This window comes from Egretta garzetta, unplaced genomic scaffold (assembly GCF_000687185.1).
Source record: "Egretta garzetta isolate BGI_Z169 unplaced genomic scaffold, ASM68718v1 scaffold215, whole genome shotgun sequence".
Classification (NCBI taxonomy): Eukaryota; Metazoa; Chordata; class Aves; order Pelecaniformes; family Ardeidae; genus Egretta; species Egretta garzetta.
Window position 1 is genome coordinate 2,746,501 of NW_009259719.1, and position 19,992 is coordinate 2,766,492.

The 19,992-nt window shown below is 46.0% G+C and overlaps 1 protein-coding gene across 2 annotated transcripts in view; it reads right to left on the reverse strand.

The window, feature by feature from the left end:
• Positions 1-19,992, reverse strand: part of FLNB (filamin B) — a 48,495-nt gene that overhangs the window by 18,825 nt on the left and 9,678 nt on the right. The window contains exons 8-28 of one of the 2 annotated variants that reach the window (XM_035894710.1): positions 19,077-19,214; positions 17,823-17,949; positions 17,133-17,269; positions 16,571-16,764; positions 16,113-16,226; positions 15,429-15,572; positions 14,957-15,080; positions 14,540-14,700; positions 13,878-13,968; positions 13,454-13,623; positions 11,150-11,267; positions 10,192-10,454; positions 8,972-9,569; positions 8,568-8,741; positions 7,969-8,131; positions 7,410-7,570; positions 6,106-6,273; positions 4,459-4,582; positions 4,035-4,191; positions 2,134-2,323; positions 2-245 (exon numbers count right to left, since the gene is read on the reverse strand). In XM_035894710.1, the coding sequence (XP_035750603.1) occupies positions 2-245; positions 2,134-2,323; positions 4,035-4,191; positions 4,459-4,582; positions 6,106-6,273; positions 7,410-7,570; positions 7,969-8,131; positions 8,568-8,741; positions 8,972-9,569; positions 10,192-10,454; positions 11,150-11,267; positions 13,454-13,623; positions 13,878-13,968; positions 14,540-14,700; positions 14,957-15,080; positions 15,429-15,572; positions 16,113-16,226; positions 16,571-16,764; positions 17,133-17,269; positions 17,823-17,949; positions 19,077-19,214 (3,760 nt within the window). Of the gene's footprint in view, positions 246-2,133; positions 2,324-4,034; positions 4,192-4,458; positions 4,583-6,105; positions 6,274-7,409; positions 7,571-7,968; positions 8,132-8,567; positions 8,742-8,971; positions 9,570-10,191; positions 10,455-11,149; positions 11,268-13,453; positions 13,624-13,877; positions 13,969-14,539; positions 14,701-14,956; positions 15,081-15,428; positions 15,573-16,112; positions 16,227-16,570; positions 16,765-17,132; positions 17,270-17,822; positions 17,950-19,076; positions 19,215-19,992 lie in introns of both variants that reach the window. The other variant, XM_035894712.1, reaches the window with a different exon arrangement.

Below are 19,992 nucleotides of genomic sequence, written 5' to 3' on the forward strand. Positions count from 1 at the left end.
GACAGTGAAAGGACTGTTGGGAATGTCCACCCCACCAAAGCGGACATAAATCACATAGGTTCCCGGCTTGGCGGCGGTGTAGAAGATATCGTAAGTCCCATCCTCGTTTTCAACAACATCTGCTTCAGCTTCTGTCCCATCTGGCGTCAGGACGGTGCACGTCACTTTTCCCTTCCCTGCTGATTTGGCGTCTACCACAAAACCAACCTCCTCACCAGTCTTCACAGTGGGTGCAATTCCAGGACCTACAAAGCAATTTTCATTACAGAAAGCGTTGAGGAGAGTTTTCCCAGGCAGGCCACCCACGAGGCACCCGGGAAGCACAGTACCAAAACGCTGCTCCCAGGGACCCACAGACGTGGTTTTGGGAGCAGATGTACAAGGGACATTCATAGTGTTGGTCGGCACAGTGGCATGCAAGAGCTGGCCACCAGCTTTCCTTCTCCTCTGCAATCAGAGAGGCTGGACGAGAACAGAGGGGGAAAAAGCTAAACTTGAAGAAAGCAATGCCTTAACCCATACGCTTATCGTCATTGTTTTGCAGAGCCAAAGGCACTATCTTTTGCCCCAGCCAGTGACTTGGCCGTCACTGCTTTAACATAAGCCTCCCTGTGTAAGCAGCTATCAAAAGGCACAGTAGCAGCCGTGGCCGTGTTTCCTCCTACATTATCCACAAATCATTTTCCACTGTTCTGCTACACATCCCCAGAAAGAGAAAATAATGAAACAGTGCCCAAATTGTAGCAACTGGGTCCAGCCTAAAGAACGCTGTGTTTAAGTGAGAACTATTAAGCCTTATTTGCAGTACATATTTAATACTCCTCTTTCTGACCAGCACTTGTTACCAGGTAAATGGCTCGTTTTCAAGTGGCAACGAACCTGCTGTTTCAACGCTTTGACGGTATTCCAGCATCTACTCCTACGGCGATTATATTTCAGCTTTACAGCGGAGAGTCAGAGGCACTTCTTGGAAAGGGGAAATTTAAGCTGGCATCTGAGAGTAATCTCCATCACAGTTATTTTGATTAGTTAGCAACCTGAGTTACTTGGAAGAGTATCAGATTCAGCCATTAAGGCCTCTTTTAAACAAATTTTGGAGCAAAGGGGACATTGTGCCAGGAATATATTTCTGTTTAAGCAGGCCTGAAAGCAGCCAGCTGCCTGACGGGCACCAGGTACGCTCTCACTGGTCCACAACCACAGATTAAGCTTCCCTGTTCAATTTGGTCTCGCCCTATTTATTTATTTATTTTAAAATCAGGGAATTTAACATTCAGTGGCATTCTTGTAACTCGTTTCCATCACTTCTGCTCCCTGTCACAGCCTCCGGCTGGCTGGGAGGTGGCAGCATGCTGCGGTGGCCAGCCCAAAGCTGCATGATGGCCACCCATCCTAAAAACAGGTAAGGGTCAAAGCTATAAGTGTGCTCCTACAGCAATAAATTTGGAGTCCCTCCCCTACACCAAGGCACTGATTTTTGAGACAATGTTTTGGTTTTTTGTTTTTTGGTTGGTTTTTTTTTTTTTTTTTTTTTTTTTTTTTTTTTTTTTTTTTTGAGTTGCAGTAACATCTTATCTTTAGTTTCTCTCCTCCCACCCACGCCTTCCAAAAGGCTGTTCAGACCCTAGCCAGCCTTGACCAGACATAAAAGCAGCAGCAACCTCCACTAATAACACCCAGCCTGAACAGGCTTTGCTAATGCAAAAGCACATGGCCAGCTATTTACATCCTCAGAATTAATTCTGTTCTTCCTCGAAACGAAAACCTTCTTGCAACACTCACAGTGCAAGGAGCATGATGCAGTGAGCATATGCAGATACGTTATTTTTAAATCAACCTCACTGCAGTTCTCAGCAGGATTTATGTAGGCCAAAATAAGCATCAGACTTCGGTTGCATCTGGCTGTTTATAACAACCCAGGAAGTTTGAAAGGTTTTGCTAGAGACCGCAAGAGATTGCTGCTCACCCACAGGGTGGACGCTTCTTTATCTTTAGGAAAACCCCTCCTGTAAGAGCAGCCAGATGACACAAGTCTCTAGCATTTTCTACACCCATTACATCAACTGTACCATGCTCAGAAGGCAGCTTCACACCAAGTAGAAACAACAGCAACAGAGAGGACCCAGCACTCACCTGTGGCCAAACACTTGCTGGCATCCCCAGCTGGAGATGCCCGGATCCGATAGGGAGAGGATGGGATATCATCTCCACCATACTTCACACCAATGGTGTAGCGGCCAGTTTTGTCGGGGACGTAGGTGACTGTGTAAGTGCCATCCTCGTTGTCATGAATGTTCACTCTCTTGGGCTTGCCCTCTTGGTCCTGAAGAAGGCCAAACAGAAGATTTGGGCACAACAAAGTTAGTTACAAAATTTCTTTAGCAGGGCAGCAAATCTGTTCACAACCACATTTAGATAGTCTCAGACAGACACAGAACTGCAGATTTTTGAGGATTAAATATATTTCACTCAATGACGAGTACCAGGAATAGACTATTAGGAACAAAAAGGTATCAGACCACTATAAAACAATCAATGAGTGCTATCATTAACTACCCATTGTTTGATACAAGAATATTTATAAGATGCAGCAAGCCATGTTAATGAACTTTAATATTAGTTGTAAGAAGCTTTAGGCTTCATTGTCATATAGCTGCTGGAAACGAAGAACACTTCCCAGGTCCCTGAGGCACAGATCGGGAGCCAGACTGTGCAGCTCTGTCCTGACAAAGCTTTGGCCAGCTGCTCCCTGGAAGTTTTGAGGTCAGGGCAAGCATTACTGGAGTTGCCGTCAACGCTCCTGGACGAGGCATCCAGCTCCTGACACACTGCAAGGTCTACAGTTAAAAGCAGGTCTATGTAGTCCCTTCAACTACCATTTCTATACTGAATACAAGAATTAAGAGAGATGCATAAATACAGATATAAGCTTCAGCACCAGGCTTTCATATCTACAACCAAGATCAGCACTGTGCGCAATGTTTCTGACAGAGCTACTCCCAGCTTTCAGTGCAACTCATCAGCCACAAAGTGTGAAGAAGCATTTTAGAGTCTTCCAGGCCTGCTTACAGGGAACTGCATGTTGACCCCATTCTGTATTTTATGACTTAACACTGCCTGGAGTACAGTATAAGCTGCAAAGGACTCGAGATTTGAGGTACAGAATGAAAGAGCTTGCTTCTTTCAGGAAGGCTTGTGACATGTTTGACATTCAACAGCTCAGAACAAGAAGCAAAAAAATGCTGCGAGGAGGATCACCCATGCACTCCCACCATGCAGGACTTTTGGAACTTGATCTTCAAAGCCATGGCCAGGCTGGGAGCTCTGACAAGCATTTTGGATCCTTTCAGAGCACACTTGCATGCCAGAATAAAGGCAACTGCTTTGCTGCACCTGAGCAGACATCGGGACAGCACAGGAGCAAGAATGCAGAAGGGCAGGTACAGCCGGCCATGCCGCGACCCAGGCATGCCAGAGCCGAGAAATGTGCTTTATGGCCCACCAACCAGAGACCCTTTTTGCTGAGGCCACAGAGTCCAGGCACCAGAAATTTCAAGAAGGGCAATAACAAAGTCAATTAAAAACATTCCTGTAGTATCTCCTTAAGCAGCTTATGACTTCTAGCAACCTTGAGGGAGACTTGTTTGTTAATTTATCATGTAACACTCAGCGTGGATGTTATCTCATGGCCTTGCTGAACTACACTGCTAGAAATCTGTCTCTATTTCAAATTCCAGCATTTTCGTAATCTTACGAGGAACTATTTATCTCATTTTGGGCATTTGCAGAGCGTAAGGCAAGAGCCAAATATAGCACGGGTGATGACTTTAAGACAGAAACCTCATAAAAGCAGCCTCAATAGTTTCACAGACACAGAGTGCAAAGACATTCCTGCACCAGAGCTTAAGGTCCAGCCAGCAGCTCACTCTCCAGGAGACTGGATATGTCAAGGTACAGCTGTGGACACTTTGGATAGGAGTCACTTGCGCTAGAACAACGTGTTTCCACTCCTGCTTGGTTCTGTGGTTACTTACAGTGATCTGTACAGCCAGAAGTCCCTGCCCAGCATCCTTAGCATCCACAGCAAACTCCACAGGCAGGCTGGCTGGTATGCCGTAGGAACTGAGACCTGGTCCGCTCGCTGTCACTTTACTGGCATCATACAGAGGAAGCACCTTCACCTTGAAGGGACTTAAAGAGAAACGCGTTACTGCTCCCTCCTCCTAAGTCAATGGCTGACAGCTACTGCAGTACACGCTGAGGGGTGGATACACCTCCTCCACGGCATCTCTGCTGTAGGTGCAGCAGGCTCAAACAACCGCTCAACCCTGAAGTCGTGCAAGGAGCTGCACTGGTTAAGTAGAAAGGACCACAGCTAGCCCTTAAATGGTGCTCACGTGCTGGGAGAACACGATCACTAAATCTTCAGTTCATCTAAGTTTATCTTCATCATCTTACCTGCGAGGAATCTCTTCGTCAGCATATTTGACAGAGATCATATAGGGTCCCTCCTGCGTAGGGGTGTACACCACTGTGTGGGTGCCATCTCCGTTGTCTACTACATTAACAGGCTCCACAACTCCTAAAAAAGCAACAGACGATTTTTTCAGCTGTGCTATTAAAACTCAATTCCTCACCAGCCATTTGCTGCACAAACCACAATGCACCACTCATTTACAGTTTGCAACAAGCTAAATTTCAATTTTATTTTTTTTTTTTAATGAAGGCAACAGGCATGGATCAGAAATCAGTTTCCCTTATTTTGTATTCAAGAGCCATTGACTTGAGATAGATTTGTTATCCACCGCTCTTTGGGCTCCCGTCATCTCGCTGTAAACGAAAGCTAGCATGCAAATACTGGAGAAAAATCTGCCTTTCTGTACAGTCCAGGTCAAGAGCAATTGCTCAAAACACACTGAAGATCTTTCAAGAAAGAAAATTAGTAATGGTTATAATTGCCTGAACTGTCATTTACAAGATCACCTACTGTAACTGGGATTCACTGCAGAGAACTGAGCCCTAAAGCCAGCTGGTGCGCAGCATTCACCAGCAGGGTCTTTCACAATCAGGTGTGTGGAAAGGCAGGCTCAGTGCCTGGGCAAGAGAGCCCTGCAAGGTGATGAAGTCCTAAGAAAGCAGGATCAGTTATTTCAATTTGCATGAAGCTGAATCTACAGCAGATTATGTGACATAATGGTTCAGATCAACACACAAAGCAGTCTACAATTACAAGTTGGCTTTAAAACACAGGAAGGATTAGCAGTAAAGCAAGCGCAAAAGAAACGTATAGTTGCCATGCAAAGCCTAAAAGCAACAGCATTGGTTCCCACTCCCTCCTCCAGATGATTCTTGCTGTTGCCAAATAGATTTCCGAGAGCCAAAATTGCCAGTAGTTAGAGTTCAAACCTGTCTCAGTGTCACCTTTTGGATCACCTTTAAAGAAATCCGAAATTGCTTTCAATGGGGAGCGCCATCCCTGGGAATCCGTCTCATCCGCTAAAATTAAAGAAGGGTTTACCTGAGGGGCACCCGCACCAGCATGACCTGACACTTGAGTGGGGAAGCAGCTCTTGCCTCCTAGCAAGGTGAGATTTGCAGCCAAAATGTACTTGCTGCGGAGATACCATGCCACCAAGACACAGCATCCTAGGTGAATGCAAACATCGTTAACGCTATTGCCCGAGGGCCTTGCTGCTCTCTGGGGCCACTGAGGGGTTCCACCATGTTTTGAAGACTCCCGCAACCCAGTGACACGGGTTTCCCAAGTCACCATTCATGTGTGAGACTTTGGATTTACTTTTTGATGTCTAAATCTAAGCCACAATTGTTCACCAATGATGGTTACTCACATCACTTCTCCCAGCTCTGAGGATTAGGATAAAGCCAAAGGACACTGCCCAAAGCAGCACTACCTAGGACATAGTTCTCCTCCTTTTACAGCGTGACACATGGGTCAGCTGTCAGGGTGCACACGTTGGATGAACAGGAACAGAGGGAAATGCTCATTCAAGTGGTATCACCACCTTTGCAAGCACGGCCAGGACCATGTTACCCACCCAAACACAGAGATGGGGGCACAGCTGGATGGAGTACTTTGGTTCTTACCTCTGGGTCCTGCCACCACCACCTCGAGGGGTGCTACTCCTGCCTTGCTGGTGTCTACAGTGAAGGACTGTGGGATTTTGGCTCGAACAGCTGTTCCCAGACCTGGTCCCACTACCTTCACCTTGCTGGGATCCACAACATCCTTCACAGGAACCTTGAAAGGACTGCCTGGAAGTTAATGCAGCAAGTGTTAAACACCACAGATTTAAAAGTTACATGAAGCCAAAGATCTTTTTCCCTGTTTTTCCTCGGGCTTTTTTATCACTATCCCTCATCCTCAGGCGGGAATGACAACCCCACAGCCTCCACGTTGCTCCTCTGCTTCTGCAAAAGCCAGAAGTGTAATGATGGTGCCTCTACTTTTTCAGTCTACTCAATAATTCAGTTGTGATCCATTTGCTTCTCACACCTCAGAAAAAAAAAAATGCATGAGAGAAACCAGAAGTATAAACAAAGCGTCATGCAGGCACTGGTCTCCATGTTCTACCAAGTTCACTATGTTCACAAATAAAACGGGACCAATCGGCTCACTCACAATGTCTAGGAAAGAATACCTAGATGTATGCCGTACGACAGCACATAAGAAGCCAAACGTGACAGCAAAATGTGTCTGGCATTTAGCAGCATTTATAATTCTTGGTATCAAGCAAAATATCCTTTTTTTAATAGTGAACTGCTGGATACCAGATGTACCTGGAACATTCCTTAAACCTACCTCAATTCAGCTTAACATCCAGTGCAAATGCAAGCACAGGTAAACATCTAGTTTAAGAAACAGTTACTACCCTTTCTGCAGTGACCAAACCTTGCAGTGTTTAATATAGTTCCCATGACCAGCTCATCCATTAGATCATCTCACTGCAAGACAGAGTCTTGAAGGCATCCACGTACCAAATGGCTATTTTCTTGACGCAATGTATTACACAGGACTTGTGCATAATACCAGTTATCTGTCAGGGGCTAGCGTCCCTCTCCCCATCCCACCCATCTGCACCCTCTCTTTTGTTCCCCCCTGCAGGCGCCACAGTCTCAACAAGGCTCCTCCATGTCCCCACAGAGGCCGTTTCAGAAACAAGAAGAGACTGCAGCCCTTCCCCAAAACTACCACACCACAGCACAAAGCGCCTCACACTTCCGTGCTGGGTGCAAGGAACCAACACCACCGCTGTTTCTGCCCGAATTCCCAGGAAAAGCAGAAAGACAAAACCTCAACATCCCCCAGCATGAGTGAGATGCAGCCAAGGCACCGAGTCCTTAGCTCAATGCCTTCCCTCTTCTGAAAGCCCCTGAGCAAGAGCACTTACCAGGAATATGCTCTCCGCCGTATGTGATGTTAACATCATAGTCTCCTGGAACATAAGGAACATACTCGGCACTGCAGCTCCCATCCTTGTTATCCTTACAGCTAATTTTAGACTCTGAAGGTCCTTCAACAGTTATTCCGAGGCCACCAATTCCTGCCCCTCTGCAAGACAGAAACACACATCATTAAAATTACCTGCTTCTAACAGAAGCTTCATAGCCTTCGCATGCTCTACCTGTATTGGAAATGCAGTAACTTGACTTTTGATGTCCAGCCTTCAGTGTGCACTGGCATGCAAAGCCGTCCAGCGTAACCTCACTTGCATTTTCCTAGAATTTTATCCTCGACCGCTATCAACCCCTAATCTCTGCAGAGCAGAGTGCTCAGTACACAATGAGGTAGCACACACAGGAATCAGAAGGACACAGCTTAGCCTTTTTATAAATATTTAGAATCATAGAATGATGGAATTTGTACTGTGTGTAGCATCCTACATTGCACAGGCCACTGCACTCCTCCCTCCTTCAGATATTTCTTAAGGGTCAAGTAGGCCCACTTACCTGGTGACAACCGAAAAGGCATTTGGCTGATTTGTGAAAGCTTCTTTGAGTCCAGGTCCTTGTGCCTTCACGCGTGATGGATGGCAGCCCTCTGTCACGTTCACTCGGAAGGGACTGTTGGGCACAGGTACGCCATCATACGTTACGCTGACTGCATGCGGACCTGTTAAGCAGAGGAAAACAGATCTCGAATTCCCTAAATACTCTCATCACTTAACATCACTTCTACAAGATGCTACAGACTTAAATGTCAGTATATGGGTAAGGGCTTCTTCCTGCATTTCACAACACTTCACTAGTGTTGCACAACACAGATACCATCTACATGCTGTTCTTCTGAAGCCAAGTTACTGTAGAAGTCCATTCTTCAAGTCAGAAGAGCTACTTCCTACAGAATTAGCTCCTCTACTGACAAAAACCTTGGTAAGATGCCAACAAGTTACTGGCAGACCTCAGCAGTTTGCCAAATGAAAGTGTCAGAAGAGCTGCTTGCTCTTGGTTTTCCCCTCTCAATTAAAAAAAACACAAAAAACACCAAAACACCCACCCCCCCCCTCAAAAAAAAAAACACCACCCAAAAAAAACCACCCTGAGGTTACCCTTTTCAAACGGCGTGTATTCTATGGAATATGTGCCATCGTCATTGTCTTGGATGAGACAGTCTGCGTGAGAGCCAGACGGGCTCGTGATCTGCGTCCCGATGTGGTCGCCACCAGTCTTCGTTAGAGGTCGAGCATCCACAGTGAACTCGGTTGTAGCTTCTCGGAAGACACCTACAGAATAAATTTTGAAGAGTCACTTCAAGAACCGCATGTATTTCCAGCGACAAAACGTTTTGTGAATCAGCATGATAAACTCCTCATGTGGAACATAACGAAACACCCCCATCCGAGGGTCACCATGGGAATGTACAAGGCTATTACAACTTTTAATGCTCAGCATACTCTGTGCAGGATAAAGGACTGCAAGCCCTACAAACTCCGATAACAACAGTTATTCTCACCTTTTCCTTCCACTCCCGGACCAAACACTTTAACTCTGCTTGTGTCCACAGCTGGCTCCACTTTGACCCGGGCTGGGAATTTAGGCACTTGCTCTCCTCCATATCTCATCTTGATCGTGTACATGCCAGCCGAGAGCGGCACGTATGTTATGACATAGGTCCCATCTTTGTTATCATCAATCTGGACCTCAGCTTTGGAACCATTATCTGATACCATGTCCACCTGCAGGTCCCCAGGACCTGCTTCCGTGCAGTCAACGTTCAGCAGCCCTGCCTCACCTACTTTACCACGTTCCAGACCTGGGCCCGTGGCAATGACTTTAGAGACATCAAATGGCATTTCTATGTCTGCCTTAAACGGCGAACCAGGAATGTGAACTTCTTCAAAGAGGATGTTTACAAAATATTCTCCAGGCTTCGTAGGCAGGTAGGAGACAGAGCAGGTTCCATCGCCATTGTCTGAGCATTCAATTTTAGCTTCACATGGGCCTTCTACTGTCAAACCCAAACCTCCAGTTCCTGCCCCTTTGGTATCTATCGTGAATTGGGCTGGTTTTCCAACAAGGCCTCCTCGAAGACCTGGACCATGAGCTTTTACCTAGAAGAGAATATGCAGTTGAGCTAAACTCATTTTTTCATGTTATTGCCAGCACAGACTGCCTATTCAGACTTGTTTGTATGTGGGATTCTACAACAAGCTCTTAAAAATACACAGAAAGCGATGTCTCCTTTGCTGCTCCTCCCAGTTTTATTGTAAAGTTGGCATCTCTCCTCCAAAGAGGTTTCTAGACAAGGATATTCATGCTCTCAACAGAGCTGTTTTCATATAGCCATGCGATATAAAAGGTAGAAACGTTAAAATATTTGATGGCTGTACGCACGTTTTTCTTGAAATCTATTTCCTTAAAAAAAAGCATCTCAATTAATACAGTTGAGATGCTCAGGAGGCCAACTTCTATTAAATTAGGAGCAATACTTGTATTTCCCACACTATGCAGGATGCTTGCAGCATTCTTAATTAATTAAATGTTTTTTCAAATACAGTGTTATAGGAACAACTTCCACAAGTCACAGAGCCTGCAAAAGAAATGACTCAGCGCTCTGAGTAAGGATGTTCCTGGGTTTGGTTTGGCCAAAACCAAGCCAAGTCTCATGCCAATAGCCCACAGTTCAGTTTTCAGGTATCAGTCACTGTTAAAGCCCTAAACCATTCCACTTACCTTGGAGGGGTCTGGAGGTAGTGTGGCCTCCACAGTGTAGGGGCTCCCTGGGATTGGGTTGCCATCATAACTCACATCCACCACGTACAGCCCTTCTTCCCTTGGGATGTATTTTGCAGTGCTACACTCCTTACCCAGAACTGGCTCCACCAGACATGGCACAGCTTTCCTCATAGGACTGGAAATATTAACATCCAGTTTACCTTGCCCACCAGCTCCTTTGGTGTCAATTACAAATTCCTGATCCTTCCCTACTTCCACTCCTGAAAAAGACAAAAACCATATTATGACATTAATTAGTCAACATCAAGAAACCTCTCATGCACGTACCACCGAGGGAGCAAGCACTGGCAGTGCCCTGCTCAGTCTGCATCCCTCTGCATGCAAAAATCCCCTGCCAAACCAACCAAAAAACCAAACAAGTGCTTTTGGTAATCGGATCTACAAAGCTACAGTGCTAAACAAGCCTGGAAGACGTGGCCTGATAGTATCAGAGGCTCATTTCAGGAACACAACAATATTTCACACCCCTAAGTTCTGCTGCTTTTAGAAAACAAAGAGACTGTATGAATGGCATTCTGCACTGTAGCAGTTCCATATATTTGAACAAACAGCCATCCAGCCCCAAGGAAACCAGATTTCATCACCCGGTCTGGTGAAGAGTCCAGCTGTGTTCACCACAAGGGAATAAACCCCAACACATACTTTGTCCACATTGCTATGTAATCTTTGGGGGAGAGAAAAAAAAAAAAAAAAAATCTAAATTGAAATTCAGTCCTCAAGAGGACCAGATAAGTCAGGGTGGTCAAGTATGAAGTTGGAGCTGGTTGATCCCCAACTGTAGCAAATCAAAAAAAGATTGTTTTGCTTCTGTTCCAGCAGGCCATGTTGGCTATCACCCAGATCCAGAAGACACTTCAGAGGCAGGCTATGGGGCTTCCAGCCCAGAGGTACTTACTGTTTTCGAGTCCATTGACTTTAACTTTGCTTAGGTCTAGCGGAGCAGCAACTCCCACAGTGAAAGGGCTTTTAGGGATAGGATCACCACCGTAAGTTACCAAAACCTTCATTGGACCCTAGTTGGAGAATTTACAAGTTAGCTCAGTTCCTCACTTCATACAGACGCACTAACATCCGAGCAGGACATAACCGCTCCACATAATCCATTTTAGCTGACCACAGCCAAATTTACTGGTTTATGGACCCTCAAGCTTTCATCCTGCTGCAGCCCTTCAAATTATTAAATGGCTTTTATTTAATGCAGGAAGGGAGAAGACGACAGTTCTTTCCAACATTTAACTAGACTATACTCAAGCTACCTGGCAAAACCTCCAGCTCAGGCTGGCTCCCACCCTCCTGGCGCTCAGACCCGACACCTGAATGAACGTCCCAGTGCTCCAGACCAGGTATCCCCTCCCACAGCACGGAGAGGCCAGGCCAAAGCCAAGCCTGCAAAGAGGCCGTATTATTACAGCATCTGAAATACCAGGGTTTTAAGCTCTACAAGTCAGAAAGATTAATGCTCTTGTGTATTTTGGCTGGCATACCACACAGCCATGGCAAGCTCCAGCCCGGGATGTGTGCTCCTTTTATTCTCTCCTGCCGCAGTCCATATTTTAGCTATATTCACTGTTTGCTTACTTTTCATTCTTGGCCAGTTCAGCTCCCAAGTGAAACAATCATAGACGTTTCACACAAGCTAGTGAATAGCTTCCATGATTATTCTTGGTTGTTTTCAGAAAACACACACACGGGTAGCTGTAGCAACACCGCGAAATAGATAAGGCTGAGTAAACAGCATTAAACCAAGGCTCCTCTGCTGCTGACGCAGCCCCTCAGGAATTTAACTACCTAGTCCTTCCTCCCCCAGCTCTGAAGCGTCCAGAGTCTCATTCGTAAGCTACTGCTTACGAACCTGAGAAAGACAGGGTCCAGGAACAACCTACAAGCTCACAGCCCCAAGGGGCAATAAGGCTACTCTAATTACTGTGCAGTCGATTTTCATCCCCTCTTTTTAACCATTGCTTTCCTGCCACTGTTATCTGCATCTCCTGCAAGTCCACAGCTCCTCTGTGACCCAAGGTACTCCTCCAGATGCGAGACTCAAGTGGGAAACCTGGTTTGGGCATCCTGGCTTATTTCACCACTGCTTTTCATGTGAAGCACAGCAATCTGGTACTGCTCACGCACGCGTGGAGTTCAGACGACTTTGCTCCCTTCTGCACACCAACCCTGACTGAACAAGCAAAAGCTTCTCCAAACAGGCACGCCAGCCACATCCTGAGATCATGCAACTGCTTTAGCCAAAAACAAACTAGCTCTATGGTGCTTCTAAAAATGCTAATCCAGCATTATCAGAGAAACAACACTGCAGTCCTCCGTATCAGTCCACTTTTACACAGCTACATTCAAGGAAGCTGGTGCAGATGACCAAGTAGCTCATGTGTTTGTTCAGCAGAACAAGGGCAGCAAAACACTCATCTCAGCGCTACAGCACCTACATCTTCAGAAATGTATGAGATTCATGCATTCTGATATTTAATGGACCTTTACAAACACACATGCACAGCATAAGGAAAAATACTTCTAGTTATTAGCAGCTTCCTCTTTCAGCTCTTTAATGGTGTTGCTAGGAAGCATATGTCTGTGAACCAAACTGAGTTAGACTGAATTTTTTTCCAACCCAAGGGCAAACCTCAAATACAGACAAATGCTTGGGCGTATTTAATCTGCAGCCCAGCTTCCCTCCTCAGCACCAACTTAGTCACTTTCCTACTGGGGAGCTGCTGCACCATCACCCAAATGCTGTGTTTTTTGTCCCTGCTCTGGTTTGCACCACAGCTCCTTTACAACAGCAGCTTGCGGAGAGGCCGCACGCCACAACCACGGCTTTGCAGGACTGCAGCAGCCCAGAGCAGCTGGTGCAGCAGCCAGCTACGTTTCGGACCCCAGGAAGGTTTGCCACCTTTCCTCTTTGACTGATAAGGTGCGGAATGACAACACAAGCTGTGTGCTACAACTTCAATATCTCACTTGTTCCCAGAAAACAAAGCAGTGACAAGCTATCAATAACTACACCAGAAAACTGCATTACTGCTTCCCAGTCCCAATTGTCCTGCAGGCTTTAGGGATCCCAGGGAACAGGACACCCTGGGAAGTTTTATCTGCTTGTTCCTCTGTGCACAGGTAGCGGGGAGGGAGGTCACGGCACTATGACAACATGAGCCATTCAATCTTGTATTCCTACAGGAGTCAGACCTACCTGCTGTATTGGAGTGTACCTAACAGTGTGGGAATAGTCATAGTTGTCAATGATATCCAGATCTGCCACTGCCTCTCCCGGCACCGGGCTGCTGAACTGCACATCCAGCAGCGCTTTTCCAGCTCCCTTGGTGAACACAGTGAAGTGCGTTGGCTTGCCATTTTCCACGCCTGAAGAAAAAAGTTAATTCTAATTTATGCAGAGCTTGCACACAGAAACTCTTCCCAGAAAGCATTCGGTACCTATAAAGCCAAGTCAAGCAAAATGCCAAGGGAACAGAGTAATTTCCAATTGCCTGGCACCCCATCCTGCTGTATCCAGGACTGCATCGCCGCATGCCAGCGATGTTCAGCCAGGCAGTGGCCACACCACCACAGCCCCTCAGAGTCCAGCACTGGCCACACCACCTCAACCCAGCTCTCACCAGTTTTGTTCAGCCCAGGTCCTTCAGCTTTCACTTTGCTGGCATCGTGTGAGGGATCCACTTTAACTCGGAATGGGCTGGCAGGAATTTCCTGCAACAGAAACACAGCTCTAAACGTAATCAGGTCACTCTTCACTAGCCAAAACTAGACAGGTAGCCATTTTAAGATACTTCTGCTTTAACTCCAGCACCACCTTGAGTAAAATTTTGCCTCACTTAAAAACTCTGCTCTGCCTTAGTGAGTAGTATGATTCACAGTCTAGGGCAAAGTTAGCAGCTGGGCAGTTTGCAGGGGCCTCTGCCCTTTTTTTTGTTTTCTTAAGACAACTTACTTTTATTCCCACATTCCTTGGAGAGTCACTTAGGTTTTACATCTTTTAGAAAGCAGCTCTGCCCCATCACCAAGACCATACTCATTATGCCAGCCCAGCACAACACATGCTCGCACTTCAGCGTCTCCAGCCAACCCCTCTCATTTGTCTACCTTCAAGTACTACAAAAGCATTTTTAGAAACAGTGACCAGACAAAGCGCACGTGAGCTGACACGGAAAGAGCCAGCTGTAACCTGCCACAGCCAGCTGTGAACTGGCACGTGCTCGGCGATCAAAGAGCAGATAAACAGGGTCCAGAAACATCAGGCTGTGAAACAAAGATTACAAACCTCTCCTGCAAAAAGCACTTTAATAGTGTAGCGCCCAGCGGCAGGTGGTGCGTATTTCACTGTGAACGTATCATTAGCATTGTGGATGATATCGAAATCTATGTCCTCTTCCTCATTGCTGACCACACGAGCATCACACTTAATTCCAACGCTGACATCACCTAGGAAAAGCAGGTAGAGGTTTTGCTACTGGATGATACAGACATTGCTAGCCAAACAGCCAGCACATTCCCATTTCCAGTAGTTATTCAAGTCACTGTGTTAACTGATGTAATGGATCACACCACAATTCACTGCAATGTTCTGCTTCCCAAGGTTTTTCCATGAAAAACGGAAAACCAGCACGAAACAGTACATAATCCCCCCTTGCATGACCTGTGGTTCTGATACCACAGCAACAGCCCAGCCTGCCTTTACCTTCTCCCGCATCCGTGCAGTCCACAGTGAAGTGGGTCGGCTCATTTGCTTTCAGGCCAGTTCTCTCCACCCCAGGTCCAAACACTTTCACTTTCTGAGGATGACTCCCCTGACCTATAAGGACCTAAACAGATTTACGAGGGTTAGAATCATGTATCTGTGTCATGCTCAAGACCACAGTCAAGTCAAAACATCGCTTGGACAGAGGCTACAGCAAAACAGTACCAAGGTAAGAGGGAATTGCCGCGACTCCCCCAGGCTGCAGCTGGATTGATAGGAGACCTCTGACAGGTGAGCTTGTAAAAACAGACAACTTTTTTCAAGTGGATAGATTCCTAAAAAAAGGGGAGCAGAAGGGCACACCTACTTGAAGGTCACAGAAGGGTTTCATCATCCTAGTTGTAATGACAAGTAGTTGTGAGCACAAATATCCTACTGGGTTAGAACTAGTAATATCCACCTCTGTACTTACCCTAAAGGGGCTATTGGGCACGTTGGCTCCTCCCCAGACAACAGAAATTGTATGTTTGATTGGTTTAACTGGCACATAGGAACAGGCAAACACACCATCAGGCTTGCTCTTTATCTGGATATCAATAGGGTTTCCTTCTCCATCCTAAAAAGCAAAAATACAAGCAGAAGGTTGAGGTACTTTAAAAATATTTGTGCAGTTTGAACAGCCCAAGACTGTTCCAAAATGTGGTTGGGGTTTTTTTTTCCCCCCCAGAACTGCAGCTCGGAAATACTGAAGAAACATGCAAATTACACTCCTGCAAGTCTTCCTCATCTAACACTTGCGCATTCCTAACACCATCCTACAACACATATTTTAACAAGCTCGCCTGAAATTCAGAGGCTCAGAGACACTTCAGGTGCTTCCAAATGACAACTCCGGGAAATTACAGCTTGCTTTGCTGAGGAGACTCCAAGTCAGGAAGCAAAGCCATGTATTTCATATGCCAGGGAGAAGTCACTCTGTCTTGAGCTAGGTTTGTTGCCTGACTACATTACACAGATCAAAGCACAAAGCTCTGAGAGAATTACACATGCCCAGAATTAAGTGGTGTGTAAGCGAGTAGAAATACTTAAGGCACTTTTCTCACCAGTATTAAAGCCTTTCTGCTGAAGTTTCACATAGCTGCCTTTGGCTTTTTACCTGGGCATACATCTTCAGAGGTGCTTTCCCAGCGTCCCTGGTCTCAACTGTGAACTCAGCAGGATTGTTCACTATACAGCCAGTCCTCTCCAGGCCCGGGCCATAAGCCTTCACCTAAAAAAAACACCCGAGAGTCTTAGCTTGCAGTTCAGAAAGAGAAGTGAAACCAAGCGATTTCTTTCTGAAGACCTTTCCCTTCCCACAAAACCCATGAAACATGGGATACAAGCAGAGGCTAGTGTGGAAGTTGAGAATTTGGACTAATTCAGCAAGTTTTCACTACATTAAATCAAAACCACAACAGCGTTATTAGAAAAAGCTGAGTAATATCTGGCTGGAGCATGGCAAATTCAGAGCTTTAAGTAGAGGCAGCTTAAGAGTCCAGTCTGTTACCAGAAGCCCTCAGAAACATCGCTACTGTAGTTATAGCAAAAATGTGTTATGCCCTTGTACACCACCTTATCAGGGTTGAAGTCTCCTGAAGCCGGTCGGATGAAGGCCATGTAAGGGCTGTCTTTTATGTCCTCATCATCGCACATGATGTGCACAGCATATTCACCGGGCTCTTTGGGCCAATACTTCACATCACATGAGCCATCGTTCTTGTCATCACACTCAATTTTAGCCTGAGAAGGGCCTTCTATTGCAAAGCCTGAAAAAGGAACAAGTAGGTTCCTCCTGTTAGGTTTGTGGTGGCTGCTAATTTAACACCACTTCCCCAAGCTGCTTTTTATTAGCCATAACCATGTCTGATGCTCTCTAATGCCCTTCTTCAGCAATATAGGAGCTAACCCATCATTCCCTTCTGGATCTCATCCCATAAACCCACAGATAAACAATCCCCATCACACACGTTCCTATCTCTAGGACTTGCCTTTGATACAATGACATGTTTGTGTTTAGACCAAAACGTCTTACAGACATGGTTTTTTACTGCTGGGAAAGCTATTGTTTCTCATGAGTACATTGCTAGCATTGCAAGACATAAATATTTCAGGCAAACTAAGTAAAGTAACATACCAAGAGAGCCAACTTCTGTGCCAATGGATTCTACCACGAAGTCAGCAGATTTGCCCACAATCCCCTCATGCAGTCCCGGCCCCCAGGCTCGCACTTTCTGAGGACCTGCTTCATGACCCACTTGAACTTCAAAGGGGCTGCAAGAGAAAAGCAAAGCATAGGATTAAAAATGAGGACAAATACAGCATCCACGTTTTTCCCCAGGCATTTTAATGAGGGTTTACATTGGATTTCCCAAATTAATAGATGCTATCGTGTGATGGCACAGTGCCCAGCAGACTTTCTAGCAGAGAGGTCATCCAACCCATCACGTGCTTACATCTTGCACCACAAATCCTGAGTGTCAAATACTTGGCTTGCACTGCTTGCTGTAGCCCTGGACACTAAAATAACAGATCCCTTCAAAAACTCACAGCGAAGTCCAAGCTGCATGATCCACCAAGTTTTGTTGGGTTTTGTATTCATCATTTTGGGTTTAGCAAGACTGATGCAAATCACCCTTCAAAGCTTTCCCAACATAAGCCACTGCAGCCCTAAAAGAGGCTGTAGATAAACTGCCACAGAAACTGCTTGCCACTAACTTTGTCCCCCCCAGAGCTTCTTCAGAGGTCAGCACTGCTTTAAAAGCCCACCAACTACACAACCCACCGAAGGGCACAAAAACTCCAAAAAAAGCTACTTCTAACTCACCTTTTTGGGATGTTGTGCCCACCCCATGTAATCGTGACAACGTACTTCCCTGGGGTAGCTGGATAATATTCAAATGCGTACACACCATCCATAAAGCCTTTTTGTTTCACCAACTCCTCCAAGCCCTCTGTTGAAAGATCAGTTCAGCATTAAATGTAACAGCTTCCATCCTGCCTTCAATTACTCAGACAAGTTCATGTTTTCTAGTATTTATTTTAGCTTGCAAGAATAAATTTCTCCCACCAGAAAAAAAAAAAAAGGTCAGGTTATAAGGGAAGTTAGTTCTAGCTGCCCTCTAGGACAAAGACAGCAAACACTTGCAGAAGAAATACAGCAGAAAGTATTTTAAGTTACCAGACTTAATAGGTTCCCTTGTGTTTTATTTTCTTAGTCTGCAGTATGATGCATGTCATATGTTAAACCAAAAAAGCTTAACATTTGTCAGACTTTGCAACCACAAGTATGCAGGGAATGCCTACTTTTCATTTTCTTCAAGGTGAAGAATTTAGGGAGAAAAGCTTAATACACAAAAATTTACATCGATACGTCTGTTGCTTTTTTTCCCCCCCTAACTGCATTAAGCCACACAGTCGGAGCACTGTGCATGTGGAGGAGGTGAAGGCAATACAATGCACCTTTTAATACCTTCCCGGCTGGGGGGAGGCGACTGGCTCACCAGTATCCCATCGCCCCAGCCTGCCGCGGTCCAGGCAGCGGGCCACATCCAAAGCTCAGGACACAGCAAAGGACCTGGGGTTGGATTCTGGCAGAAGGTCTCTATGTCAGCACAGGTTCCCTCAACCCTCTCCTCCCCTGCTCATGCGCCCAAGTATCCAAAGCAGCCAGGAATGCTGCTCTGAGCCATTCCTAGCTTTATGAGAGCAAGATTTCCACCTTGCCAGAGACCTTGGAGCATGACTTGCTCCCACAGATCAGATGAAGACACAATGCAAACCCGTAAAGCTTGGAGGCCACAGTAGGCAGACGTGTGGATTTTCTCAGTTTTGCTAACCAATATGCATTAAAATGGAGAGACCTAAAATGAGGTGTAATCTCACCCAGCCCTGCAGATCAAAACCTTCACACTAGACACAAAGTACAACAAAACCCTTCTGAAATTTGGCTTTTCATGCTGGTACAAATCCCATCAGTTCTATCAGGCCACCATCTCCTTACTGCTCTTTCTTTTCGTACTCCCCGCTTCCACCCCTTCTCCAAAACACATCTGCAGCACAAATTCCCCCGAACACTTACTTGGTCCCTTTATAGTCACTCCAAGATCTCCGCTCCCTGCTGCTCTCGTATCAACCTTGAAGTCAGCAGTTTCCCTCATGCGGACGCCCTTGGGCTGCAGACCTCTGCCAGTGGCACGACATGCGTTGGGATTGCAGGCTGCAAGAGAATTTCGAGAATCAAAGACGGTATTGATGCCTAACATACACGTAGCCTAGCCAGCCTGGAACAACCTTTAGTTTAATGTTGACTCAGAGCAACCACAGGTTAGCTTTCAGCAAAAGTTTTAACGTTATAGCGTTACGGCAGACAGACAGGAGTCTGCCCAGCCGTTGTCTATGTCCCATAGCTTTTGGGCAGCAGCGTTCAGCGCAGCCAGGCAACGCTGACCCCCTACAAGCACCATTTTTTAAGATTAAAGCAAACGCTGAAGCCCTGTTGTTTTCCAATTTGATGCCAGTTATCAATACAAAACTTTTACTATCATGTGCAGACATTCACTGTACTAAGCACAACCTTCTTGATGCCTGCCATGCTGAGAGGCCCACTGTGGCGTGGGGTGAAGTTTCCCTTTGCAGATAAGCCCCCGTGAACAGTATTATTGTGCTGTTCTTTCAGAAGCACATGACTGGAATAACTGCTATTAGCAGAGTTCTGCACGTGCTTCGTTAAGAGATGTCACGTCAGAACCCCCTGCTTGTCGCAGTTCACACTTTCAGAAGCAAAGTCATCGAGCCCTCTGCAGACCAACGCAGCCATGGGTAGGGGCAGTAGGTTACATATTGCTGAGCCTGAGCTTATGCTCAACCCCTTTACTCCAAGTGCTTCTCCAGGCCTGCAGAGAGGCTACATAAATAACGCACACTTATGAACAGTTTTCGTTACACAATCCCAGCTATCACGTGGTCTTCAACTCCAGAGACCTGAAGGGTTTGGA